Source organism: Tigriopus californicus, chromosome 1, assembly GCF_007210705.1.
Source record: "Tigriopus californicus strain San Diego chromosome 1, Tcal_SD_v2.1, whole genome shotgun sequence".
NCBI lineage: Eukaryota > Metazoa > Arthropoda > Copepoda > Harpacticoida > Harpacticidae > Tigriopus > Tigriopus californicus.
In genome coordinates, this window is record NC_081440.1 from 12,101,234 (window position 1) to 12,114,425 (window position 13,192).

Consider the following 13,192-nt stretch of genomic DNA (forward strand, 5'->3'; position numbering starts at 1 on the left):
TTTGAAGATTTCTTTTCAACTTTTTTTCAATAATGAGCCTTGGCATTTAATCTTGGCATAATTGTTCAAAATGTATTGCATCATAATACTTTAAGGAGTCAAGATTGGGACCCTGGATGGGATAATGATTGTTAAAGGTTTGAAACAATGTTGCAAGATTCATGATGGAAAACAGTATTAGACATTGTGAAGTCGGTAAAGCTTGTCTGTAAGAAGTCCATCCCTTAAGTGAAGTGAAGTGAGAAGGCTTTGGAAATTTGAAGCATCATATTAAAGCCAAGGAGACATTGTCCATGCTTGAGTCCAACGGAATTAGATGGAGAAGATGTAAACACTAAAATAGCAAATGCAATAAAATTCAAAACTAATAACACGTTCAGAGCGGTTAAGAGCAAACACAATTTTCAACCCTGACTTTCTTTGATGAAAATATGCTAGGTGGAATTAGTAAAAAGGGCAATTTCTGTTCAGCTTTAAGGTTCTTCAGCTGTCACGAGATAACCGAAAAATCAAAGGCCATTCTGGAAGCTGAAAAAGGAACGAGTAACAAGTAATTCTTGTGGATTTTGGGTCGTTACAATTACACAATTTTAAAATGTAATGCAATTACAGTTCCTTTTTCGAGAAAAGGAACGAATTCCTGTAATTTCGTTGCTTGTAATTTTGTTACTAATACCCTGGTAATAACTGGGTTCTTGAATAACTAATAAGCCTTGCATTCCAGCTGGCAACCAAATAATTAATTATTCATTTGATCAGATCAAAAACCAGTTGATAACTAATCATGGGCATTTAGTTATAGGTTTAGGGATGTTTTATAGTCACTCAAGAAAGTACTCCTTCACCAAGAAAGGTTAATTAGGAGGGGTACAGTCCAACCAATTTTAACATTTGTTCCCCTAACACAGCAATGGCGATTTTCAAACACATTAAGCTCGGAAAGTTTTCATAACCCTGAATGGTGGCTTGAAAGTAATGATGGTTGGATTTTTCAGTATATTTCAGTAAGTCATTTAAAACCGTTTACAACTCAATATTCTTTGATCATTCATGATTCAAGAACGGTCATGATCTTCTTTAAAATTGAGCTCGTATCTTGTGATTTTTGATTGTGAGGAGATACTGGATGGAAAGTACGTACTCCTAACTATAAGACGCACAGCCGACCATTGGTGTAAAGATGACTTTCTTCATACATCATGGCGTATTTGAAGCAAATAATCAGTGACATTTGATATTCTCCACATTAATCATTGCTGAGGATTCCACGAAAGAGTAGATTTGGTTGGCTCCTCCTGTTCTGCTTCATAGCCATCCACGTTAAGAGCTGGATTCTTAGTAGCATTGTTATTATTGTATTGCAGATTGTTGTAGCTGTGGTAAGTGTTGTTATTATCATGGTGGTTTTTTTTATTACTGGTATTCTTGATCCCTCGTCTTTCTTCTGTTCGGGAGCCTCGATGCGATGGGGATGAGGAGGTCGGCTTCGCAAAAAATGCAGACATGTCCATACCTGGACCTCCTGGACTGCATGATCTAAAAAAAATCCACAAGAATCAACCTTTATTGATGTTGCCAATGGTTTTCACTAATTGTGATATGCATGGTAATATTGCGTCCCAATATTATATTTTGCTTCAGTCATTGGGTTCGAAATGAAATGCATCACATTTTATGCAGATTTTGTAATTTTTTTGTTACTTTGAATCAAATTCAAATGTCTGATGGCACTCTGTAAATAAATCAACAATTGGAAATCGGAACAATTTGAAGAAGCGTTATGAATTTTGTTTGATTGTTCTTGAGCGTTAATTTTTCAAAATATAAACTATTGCGTAAAACCTTCCCAGCCAATACTACTCTATGCTTTTAGGATTGCAGAACTTATTACACACCCGGTACTAAAGAGGAAAGTTTGCTGGGGGGAAGGGGCTAAGTAAGAGAGAAAAGAGGATCACGTCCGTAGGATAATGCTTGACAATGAAAAGGGATACCAATTATCTTTGTCAAAAATATAGTTGCTGATATTGCGATCTTACGTGAAAATAATTGCAGGACGGGAGTCCAAGCCATTGACTCTGAGAACATTCATACCTAATATTTCGTTTTGAATTCGATTCTAAAGCTCATGATCAAGTTGCAAGGAAAAAACGAACCAACATCCACTTTTGGAGCCAAAAAAATGCAGTCCGTTTATGCAGTTTCCCTTTTCAGCTTACTCACTCTTGATGCTCATCGGTGTCAACTTCATCATATTGTGGAATGGGTGTGGCTGGGGTGACAGTGGTTATGGTGGGATTAGTCCATTGGACATTCACCGTGGGTTTGGCTTTACCAGTTGATACATCTTTCACTGTCGAGGACGCTTGCGCGATAGCTGCAAAATGTCAATTTGTTAAGGTCGATTCATTTCAATGTTTGGCAAGAGGATTCGACAACCTTCGTTACTTTTGAAATCTACATCAGATCCAGTGATAGCAGATCTCCAACTTACCCGAAGATTCTTGAGGAACTCCCATGTCAAAACTGTGCCTGTGAAATGTTGGCCCGCCCATGGCCAGGCCTTTGTTCCCATTTGAGGCTTTTAATCGATGATGCGGTGACGTATTTTGTTTGATAAGTTTTGTCCCAGTTCCTGGGCTCAGACCAGGACTACCTGGTCCTCCAGTGTGTCTTCTCTCCCGGCCCTCATCGTCCCGATAAGTTTGGTTCTAAGAAAGGAACATTTTGCATTAATGAGGACAAAAAAGTTACCGACAAACTACCATTTGCCGTCTTACATCTTTCAAGGCGTTCCAATCGAAAACGTAGTCATACGAGAAACCTTGGCGATGGAAGAGATTTCGAATCAATTGTCTGAGGTAACCATAGTCAGGTTTCTCTTCAAATCTCAAGGAGCGGCAGTAGTTCAGATAGGTGGCAAACTCCGCTGAAAAATCAGATGGGATATAAGTGCAATTGGAATTGTCACAGGGTCCAAACTCCAGGCATGATCGATTTTGAATGGTGAAGCCCAGCCTTTGATACTCGAACTTACTTGGTTGGCCTTTACATAAATCTTCGACTGACGTTGACAATTTCTTTTCACTGATCTTTTCGTACTTTTGGGCCTTGGTTTTGGCCTTTAGTCCTTGCCAGGGTAAGACACCTTGCAAGAAATACATGAAAATATATCCCAACGCTTCCATGTCATCCCGTCGGGATTGTTCAATGCCCAAATGGGTATTGATGGATGCATATCTGGCAGTTCCAGTCAAATTCTTGTTTTCTCGGTACGGAATATGTTGATGAGTTCGATTGTCACGGAACTTCTTGGCTAATCCGAAATCGATGGCAAACACGAGATTCCCTTTTTTGCCCAGACCCATGAGGAAGTTGTCCGGCTTGATATCACGGTGAATAAAGTTCTTGCTGTGAATAAACTCAATGCGGCTGACCTGAAACATGGACCTTTACATTACTCCTGTTCAACCAGGCTTAAGAGAGTAAAATCCTCATTTTTTTAGCTTACCATTTGATCGGCTAAAAGGAGCACCGTCTTCAAAGAGAACTTTCTCTGACAAAAATTAAAGAGATCCTCCAGACTTGGTCCTAGGAGCTCCATAACCATTACCCTGTAGTCACCCTCCTTGCCATAATGAAGGACTTGAGGAATTCCAACTAAAAAAGCGAAATGAAATATTGCACTAAAATGACTCGGAAGCATTGAATTGCCTTTTGGAACAAGTAGTGCAAAGTTCTCCAACAATTTGTTTTCTAATCCTTCGAGCTAATACACAGCTAGGTTATTTCTGAAATAACTTACCTCCTCCTTGCAAAACTTTATAGAACTTGCATTCGATATGTAGTTGGGGATGTTTGGCTTTGGCTTGCTCTAATTTGATGGCAACCTCCTCGCCTGTCTGGATGTTTATGGCTACAAACAGAGATTGATGCAAAAAAGTTATTTTTTATCTCAGGTTGTATTTGCCACATAATGAAAATCGAATGAGACCAAATTGCAATTTAGAGAGTCTGAAACTGCAAGGCAGTTTAGAAAAGGTTCGAACGCTACATGTTGTTACAAAAATATCCCATCTTCCTATCCATGAGTGATCTTTGGCATGCGATCGTGTTTCATTCACGAGAAATACATTGTATTTGCGCTTTAGCTCATCGTCTTAAACACTCTTCGTGGAACAAAGCTCCTAAACGTGTTGAATGACCATTGATAATCTCGTGTTCGGAGATTAAGAGAAGAGCATACATCACATAGCCATGGTCATTTAATTGTGTGCAGTACTGCATAACTTGTTATACTTTCGAAATATCAGATTTCCGGCTCAAGATTTGTACAATCACCAAGATATGAATAAAACACGCTTCAATAGCTAAAGAGAGAGCGCAAAGGGGATATGAATTGTTATTTGAACCTGATTCTTTGAATCACTTTGTAAGACAGTTTCATAACAGTATTTGTTACGATTCCACTCTTACGCAAGCCTCTGTGGGTACAGATTGGAGGCATTAATATGCCGTGCTCGAACACGCTCGAATATTTTATCAATCACATACACAGGAACTCAGGAAGGACATCACTTTGGTGCCCAGAATGAATCCATGGCTTACCCAAATAAATGTCGCCAAACGACCCTCCTCCGATCTTCCGGCCCAGCCGATATTTGTTGGCAATCCTGATATCCAGGTCTCCTGGAAGAAAATGATAAGGCTCATAAATATAGACCTGTTTTTCTCCAAATGACGAGCTTGTCAGACCAGATGTGAGGATCTGACTCTAGGACAGATTTGCTCAAATTGATAACAAGATGAGTTTTGATTACCATTAAGCACTTTTATCATATGTAGCTATTCCACCAATCATGAACCTACGCTTCGCACCCTTGATCAATGGAAAAATGGGTTGGATCATTAAATTCAATTCTGGCCTAGAAAGGATTATTTGTGGCAAACCAATTTACTGCTATCGGTCGTTTTAGCGTTGGATCATGGAATGCTTTCTAAGAATCATAAAAATATTCCAAACTTGGATTTTGTCAGTCGCAGAAGCATCATTTACAATCAATCCATTGGAAAGAACATTTTTTTTTTTGCTTTGTAGGTTCTTTAAAATTTGAAGCTCCAAATTATTATCATTCCGTTCATTTCATAAGTTTGAGCTCTCTTAGCTGAAATATTTACATTTTCTGGAAAAATAACATTAGTGAAAGGTGACTATTAATAGGTTGCCTTCTGGAAATTTTAAGGTAAAGACCATTTTCCCATCGTCATTGTTCCCTTAGAAGGAATGTCCTATTCCTTCCAATCAAACTGATGCTTTCATTGACAACCTAGTAACATGCTTGTAAACGGATCTGTATTCTTGACTACGATAACATGTCGTAATATCAATTACCGAACGAACGAGCGAGCGCAAACAAGAATCTCGTTTCACTCAAATCAAGGACATCAAAACAGTCGCGATCAGGGCCATTTTTGAAGCAAAACAACCACATGAGCTAAAATGCATGTATATAGATCATGAAACTGTTGGGCTTTCTAAAAAAAGTGAATGCCACCATACAACCACGTCAATGTATTTGATGGTTTTGTCAAATTGAATTCAGCACACTTAAACGCCTTACTCAGTGTGCTGCATTTGGTTCTGGCGGGTTGTCAATTTTTTTCTAATCTTTTCTTTTTAACTTATTGAGAATGTTCTAGAAGATGATGACGATTGATGAATCTATTCACTCTTAGAAAAGAACGATATCAATGTGTGAGACGTATTTGCTACATAACAAGGAAGTCAAATCTCCTGAATTCCGAACTTTTAAGTAGCACAAATTGGACCCCAAAATTAAACAATGACGTTTTGATCTCGGTTTGTGCTTAGTCACAAGACACATTCATTATTTCACCGTTCATGAACCACTAACCAATATTTCGATTACATTTCACCATCACCGTTTAGCACATGAATCCTAAAACCCAGATTGGCTTTTGTTTCGTTGTTTCACTCTCAAAGATGGTGGTTGCACTGAGTATAAATCCACGTTGTGCGAGAAGATTTAACCAGAAAAGTTCTCTTCACTCTTTCCATGCACACCCAAGAGCGCTCTTGTTTCCGCTTAATACTCACAAACAACAAGTAAAGACTCGGTTTAAGACGATAATCTCTACTTATTACGTCAATTGTTATTTTCTGGAACCACTCCTATGTGTTTACCACAGGTTTTTCTATGAAACTATAAGTGGAATAGTTAATCCGAATGAAGGAGACATTGGCAATTTTTTGAACCTATTTCGACTTTGAGAGATTCATCTTAATAGCACATCACTGTTAGAACCCAAGGTTTACTTGAACGGTGGTTTGAATATTTACAATTACAAAAATAACTTAGTTGGAGAAATGATTGAAAAGGAGAGGTCAGCTTGTGCTGTAAAAACGTGAATAGTAAATTGAATTTTCTCATTTTTCTCCCTCTTTTTCATCCCCGGATTTAAGTCGGTTTGCTTATGCTTTCAAATTTTGCCTACAATCTTATCTAGATTTAGGCAAAGAAGTAGACGAATAATAGGTCGATTTTACTAATCATTGCACCCATTCCGGCAAATGAATAGGAGTGTCTCGTACGAGATGCGAGTAAATCGACTGCGTTGCCAAAATAGATTATTACCTATTTACAGTAGTAAAAATTTACAGTCGAACTAAATTTGCAGCATTCATTTGAAGGAAAGCCTCTTGTAGATGTAAAATTTGAACAGGACCTTTTGAATGAAATTAGTAAATTGAAACCAAAAAAAAGATCTTAAAACCAGGGACAGCCTTTGCCTAATATTGATAAACTCACGGTTGTTGGTCAAGCTAACGGAATCGGTGGGCCAGTGATATGTGGCCTTTTGATCTTTCATTGACAATAGGTTTGGAAGCAAGACATGTGCTTTAGTAATGATATTAATAGTGCCTATTGTTCTCGAGGCATCCACAATGTACATACCGTTATCAAATTGACAAATCGCGAGACTAAGAGAGAGGACATAATCAAAGAAACATAAGAATGTTCTCTAAAAGCCATGTGGGAACCAAACGCAACTCTGGATCAACTCCATAAGATTTTTTGTTACATCGCTTTGATCAGGAATGATTGAATCTTCTTCGGAATAAAAAGAATGGTGCATGAATGGAGTAATATAAGGAGATGGAAGGAAAAACATTGAGTTTTGCATATCACTTTAGGAGATCACTCACCAGAGGGGAGTGTTTCCATAACTCTCCCGCTTTATGTGACATGGTGAATGAGTTTTTCAGAATTTTTCATGGCTGATCCTCAAGCAACCATGGGGAACCTCTTTCTCAATCTTTCTTTCTTGCTTACTTGTTTCTACCAAACATATGAAGAATATCAACACTCATGTGGGTATCTATTTTGTCGGATGCAATCAGTTGACACTTGAACAACTCGTCATAACTTGAAGCACTTAGGCCAAAAGTATACCTGATCGAAACTCCCAAACGTTTTCCAAAAGCGCGTGCTGAGGTTGCGGATTTTCAAATCAAACTGAAATTCGAGTTCGGCTTTTGTCGTTCCTTGGAATAAATTTAGCAGAATAAATTATGTCCAGGCTACTAACCAGCACAACCACCCTCTCTACTGCACTGTAGATTGGTATTGTAATGGTGGGCTTCGGGAAACGACCACTTCGTTCTGTGATAGGATCTGGGTTTTGTTCATCGACTTCAATCTGTCTTTTTGTATTCTTGTCATATGTCAGTTTATTTTTCAAGGGAAATTCAAACCAAGATAATGAGGGCTCAAATGCAACTTTCCGAATACTCAGACTTAAATAACTTTTTTCTACAATTAATTGATGAGTTGAAGGAGGTTTTGGTACTAATCTCTTAGGAAAATTTCCTTTTCTTACTGAAATCAAAATGAAAGTCAAATTGAAGTATACGTACAGTAAATACACAAGCCCTCTAAAATGGCGGCGAAAGTCATCACTTGCTTAAAGCCATTCAAAAGCTTTGAAACTTTATAACGATCGATCTATAGTTTTTCTCTTAATTTACAAGGTGGTTCAGGTTTGCAATAATTTCCTAGATTTGAGGAAAGGTCAGCTTTGTTAAAACCAGTTTGAAACGCCAATTTTGGGGTGCAAAATTGACACCAAATTTGTATTTAAAAAATCCCAAATCGTTGTGCGAAGATTTGTCCTTTTTATACTTCATGATGGTGAAAACACAAAATCAGTGTAATGCTCTTGCCATACTGATTTATCAGATAATATATTGAACCCTGCCATCAGAATCCGCTTTAAATCATCGACTAGCCCTTTTTTGCCCGCGATTTTTTTATTAGGGAAAATCGATGAATTAGTGATAAACAGACTGAACCAACTAGAAAACGAGCTCTTCCTTTCTCACAGTAAAACGTGATTTGATCATTAATGTTGGCTAGCTGAACCAAATAGTTGGGTGGGTGACAAGTCTAAAAACACCGGATGAAACCTTCTTCAAATGATTTCTTTTTTACTTCAATCGTTGCTTTGATGTTGCCTTCGCATTATTTACCTATTTAAATGGTTCCCTTTTTTGTGTTTCATTTCACGCTTCCGTGTAACTCTCATTTTCAAAATCGACCGTGTCATTTTTGGTGCCTTGCAGTTTACCGCAATTTGATAAGGATCTCCTAGAGTTTTGGGTCTTTCATTCGATGAAGCAAGCAATCTGAGTCTGAAGGTATTTCAAAGTCAAAGAACCAAACATGAACTTGCAACTCACCTATGTTCGACTTCAGTGTGCTGACGGTAAGGTTTGATGGGGCCTTGTTCTCGTCTTTGGTGGAGCCTTCGTCGTTGCAATTCGAGGATTTCTTCCGAGCAACTGGGAGTAATTGAATGTTCTCCTGATCTGAAGAGGGAGACTCCGGTGGGGAGCCTTTAAAGGCATCCGAGCCCGACCTTTGCGTGGCATCCGAATCACTGCAAGCACTTCGACGCACTACATCCACATTATCTGCCAAGGCAGTCTTTGGAGTGAAGGCGCCCAGTTCCCAATCCTTGACTCGACTAAGCACACTACAAAAACTCGGATTAGGAGACTTGGACTTGACCCGTGAATGCGGCCGAACTGACGGGCTCTTGGCTCGACGGGACACGTGTCTTTTTTGGCGCTCTTTCACGGCTTTGGCCGGGGACTCTTTGGGTACAGTGAGGTTCACTGACATTGTAGAGAGTTGCGAGGCAGTGGGAGTTGTCGTCGTAAGAAGGCTGAAAAAACTAATGAGTGTTCGTTCTACTTGAATCTAGTTGTTCCTGGAATGTGAAATGGGATGATGGGAGCGGGCTTAAGTTTGCAGCGATAGGGATTGCCGGTAGTTGCGTGAGTTAAGGGCTTTCGAATTACAAGTAGGCCACACGTTTTCAAACCTCTCTTGGTTGCATTGGTCGGTGTCGCCTCCGCCGGTGTTCTGAAACTTGTCTGTTGTGGCCCCACCAGTAGTGATCTCTTCGGGAATGGTTCTCATGATCATGTTTGAAGTGGTCCCTCCTGACCGAGAAGTCGTTGCAGTAGATGTTGGGGAAGATGATCCGACCGGTGTGGAAGTAATTCAGGAACTACTCGGGTACTTGAGTGACACATTAATGATGAAGGAATTCTGACTCACTTTGAGCTCCTCATAAGTGCATGCACACCCACGCCAACACCACGGCACCACCACCTCCTCCACCACCACCACCAAGGCCTGTTCCTCCTCCGACTTTTGCCTCGAGAGGATCACTTTAGTGCTTGGGGAATGCGCTACTGATTGTTCAAGGTGGAATTCTTTGGAAAAGAAACCTTGAGAGCACTGAAGATTACTACTTCATCTACTATCTCTACTAGTTCTACGAGTACTTCTTCTTGTCCCACGTTGAGCAGGTCTTTCTATTTGTTCGGGGGTTACTCATCCTGGACCTGGACAATTCGACAAGAATTCTTAGCAGCCTCACCAGCACATAACTCCCTTAAAATTCAGCGCGTGAGATCAACGGAGACAACAAGAAAGGCATTCTTGACTTTGTTGCGGCTTGCCCAAAAGTTGCAGGAATTCTCAAGTCGCCTTGGCTCTCGGGAACTGTCCCTAGAGTTCGTTAGCAGTAGCTTGACTAGTGCAATATTACGATTTCATGCCCTCTTGAACGTATTCATGAAATATTTTCCACGGTCCAGGAGCACCTCCTCACCTTCCAGGTTCCACTCAAGTACGTGGTCGTGGCAGGGATGTGCGTGCTTTCTTTCTACTCTTGATCCTTATTGGGACAAGGACGTACTAGTTTCGAAAGACGCAGACGATGAGGATGATGATGAGGCTCAGCTTGACTTTGCTTCCTCCTTGAATCCGTGATCTAACTTCTTTTGCCTTTACCCTTGTGGCTTGTTCCTCGATGGGCTGGCAGGAAGCGGGGAATATAGTTCGACCTTTGCCAAAATCCTCATAGACTTGAGTGGAGGGAGACCCCAGGAAATTGCGATCTCCTGCTAGAGATCTCAAGTTGAGATCATCTTTTGCGCTCCCACTTTCACTGTTTGAACTGGAACTCGGCGAGGCTGTAAAATATAGATTTAAATACAGATTATGGCAATTGAGTACACTCTTTGGCGGAATGAATGAATGAACGAAAAATCGTTTCGCAATGAACTCATGCGTGGGGAAACCTGTAAATAGATAGAGGCTCATTCATGGCGTCCGGAAATCAAGTTCCAAGATGCTCGCAAAACATATCGTTCCAACTTGAAACAAACATTCCAGGCTGGCCAACGGCCACTGGGAAAGGAAAATGAGGTACTTCATCATTCAGCATTCTCCAGCCCAATTCTCGAAAAAGGTGCAGAGACTGTTTGATACTTCCTGGTCCCCACGAGATTAATACCGAAGATAAGTGTTGCTTTTTATCAGTCCTCCTTTGAGTACGAAAACCTCGACCGTTATGAAACGGCTACTTGAATTCTTGAGCTGAGGCGCCACAAGTAATTACGAGAACGCCATCTTTTACCTTAATGCCACATTCCTGCATGAGAGATCGCCTTTTAATGCTCCTATCGTTCCAGTTTGGGATTTAAAGGGAATGTGAACGAGAACAGAGCAACAAATGTTGCCAATGAAATCTCGATTGGATGGAAAAATGTGCAGAAGTTCACATCTTTTTACGAGACCTCAAAATGTGATCTTGAGATGGACAAAAACGTGTCTCGTTCGTCTCTCCTTCTGTCTTGTTCTTGTTCCCATCAGCAGACAGCACAAACACGAAATGGAATCACGGCCAGACGAGTTCCAAATGTCTTCAAAACACTCACCAAGATGATGAAGAACAGAATGGATGGAGAGATAGATGGATAGATAGATAGGTAGATGGATGGACCACCTTGTTACTTGACTTGTTCCTCTCCCTGTGAGAGTGAGGTAAACAACAACAGACTGCGAAGTCACCGACAGATAGCGGGGTCCAATCTAATGAGAGATCGGGGCATCCATCGCCTGGCCAACTTAACAAAAGGCGAATTTTTGAGCCCGATCCCGAGGTTGCCGACTGTTCACCTTTGGCTGGCCAGCCTTATCACGAGAAGGAAAGAAGGAGGAAAAACTTTCTTCTTCTTCGTCACATTTTCATTAGAACACCGACACTTGCCAAGAGTTCCCTTGGGCTTATTGAGTGAGTTACGTAGAGTTCATGGTGACAGGCAGCCTCTCGCTCTGACTCTCCATGATGTCCTACCTATACCAAACTAGCTTAAAGGATACCTCGTCTATTCTACTAAATCAAGTTGTTCAGCCCATTTACGGTATGTTGTTCCAGTGTGGACGTGTGCAATATAGAATGGAATCAGTCGATTAGCATATCATCCAAGACTTGTCCACCATCAATTATTGTTAGTCATTTCATCCTTCCAGATCTCTTCATCTCTTCAACCCTCAATAATACGGCTGACGTATCAAAATTTGAAAGCAGAATGCGTTTAGGGGAAGAGAGTCAGCCACGAGCACGCCGGATCAATTTATGTCAGGAATGGACCATCACGAGAACATGAGGTGATTTCAAAGCTGATGACTAGTGAGATCAATCAGTTATCCCTCTCTTTTAGAAACGCCTCCTTTTATTGACCTCTTATGAACAAGGACATCGCACTGGAAAGAATTTGAAAATGCAGAAGATACAAACAGCAGACTTCGACATGAACTGAGACAGTGGGGCCGATATTTTGGCCGCGTAAAGGTCTACCGCACCGTTTGCTATATTACGTCCCAAAAAAATGCTCTATGAAAGCTTGAGGACTGGTCAGATTCAACCATAACTAACGAAGGCTTGTTTTAGCCGAGAGGCGCTTTTTTGGAGTATATCCATTCTAAGTTTTTCAATATTTCAAATTTATTATGTGAACTTTACATAATGCCTACGCAATCAACGGATATATTCTGTTTTGCCATGAATTTTGTAGTGCTAACTTCATTAAAGGTTTCGAGAAAATCAAGGTGTTATCCAATTAGGAATACTCCTGCAATTTCTCTATCCGTTTGTAATACACTAGCTAGGTAATTGTGGTTGCAAAATGTCTTGCCGACGCTGGAGGCTTATGAACCTGTCACATTCGGCTTTTATCTTCATCTAGCAAGCATTTGACACAATCGCTTTTCTGATTGTCCAAAAGAAACCAAGTATTGCAGGCAAAAAGTTATCGCTCAATTTCTTGTAAGATGGATTACAAGTGATTACGAACCAAAGCCCGTTAATAGAGTGTTTAATTATGAATTATGTTTGAGAGAGGTTATCATAACATTAAGAATTAAGATAATATTCACAGTGCGTCTTTGAAATGCTTTTATGATGGAGCGTCTTCTTAGGTTTAGCCACTTACTTCTAGAAATATGGACTATGAGCTTCCAGCCTAATCAACCTGCTTTTGGTCTTTGCAATTCTGAGCTACTTTTCGAATTAAAGTCATACAATATGAAACGCAGATATCTTCAATTGAAGGCATGTTATTTTTATGCTATTTTCTTGTAAAGTGGTTCATTTCAAACTTATATTGTCAAAAGCTTATGTAGCTGACCAAGAGCAGGTCAAAAATTCCAATTTTATGTAGTGTTTACAACATAAGTTTAGACATATTTCCTGAGTTCCCTAAGAAGCTCATCTATTCAACAAGATATTATTATGGCTGCTCGAGCTGCTT

At 40.0% G+C, this 13,192-nt stretch overlaps 1 protein-coding gene across 2 annotated transcripts; it reads right to left on the reverse strand.

Annotated features, from left to right (window-relative positions):
* Window positions 1–976: 976 nt before the first annotated feature.
* Window positions 977–11,518, reverse strand: LOC131880962 (casein kinase I-like). Of its 2 annotated transcripts, none has more exons than XM_059227697.1 (11): window positions 11,318–11,479; window positions 9,409–10,570; window positions 8,762–9,249; window positions 4,609–4,689; window positions 3,806–3,916; window positions 3,512–3,660; window positions 3,038–3,437; window positions 2,781–2,929; window positions 2,495–2,711; window positions 2,224–2,377; window positions 977–1,536 (listed from the first exon to the last, which is right to left on the reverse strand). In XM_059227697.1, exons 2-11 carry the CDS (start codon window positions 9,510–9,512, stop codon window positions 1,251–1,253), a joined length of 2,139 nt encoding a protein of 712 aa, XP_059083680.1. In that variant the 5' UTR covers window positions 9,513–10,570; window positions 11,318–11,479; the 3' UTR covers window positions 977–1,250. The 2 variants fall into 2 exon arrangements, with proteins under 2 accessions (XP_059083680.1, XP_059083688.1); XM_059227705.1 differs by having other exon boundaries at window positions 1,396–1,536; window positions 2,220–2,377; window positions 11,318–11,518.
* Between the last annotated feature and the right edge of the window lie 1,674 nt (window positions 11,519–13,192).

Excerpts from the sequence above, each read along its gene's own strand:
- LOC131880962 (XM_059227697.1), bottom strand. The coding sequence starts at position 9,512 with ATGATCATGAGAACCATTCCCGAAGAGATCACTACTGGTGGGGCCACA. Across the intron at positions 9,250-9,408 it reads GACCAATGCAACCAAGAGAG|CCTTCTTACGACGACAACTC; the intron begins GTTTGAAAACGT and ends TAGTTTTTTCAG. Across the intron at positions 1,537-2,223 it reads GACACCGATGAGCATCAAGA|ATCATGCAGTCCAGGAGGTC; the intron begins GTGAGTAAGCTG and ends GATTTTTTTTAG.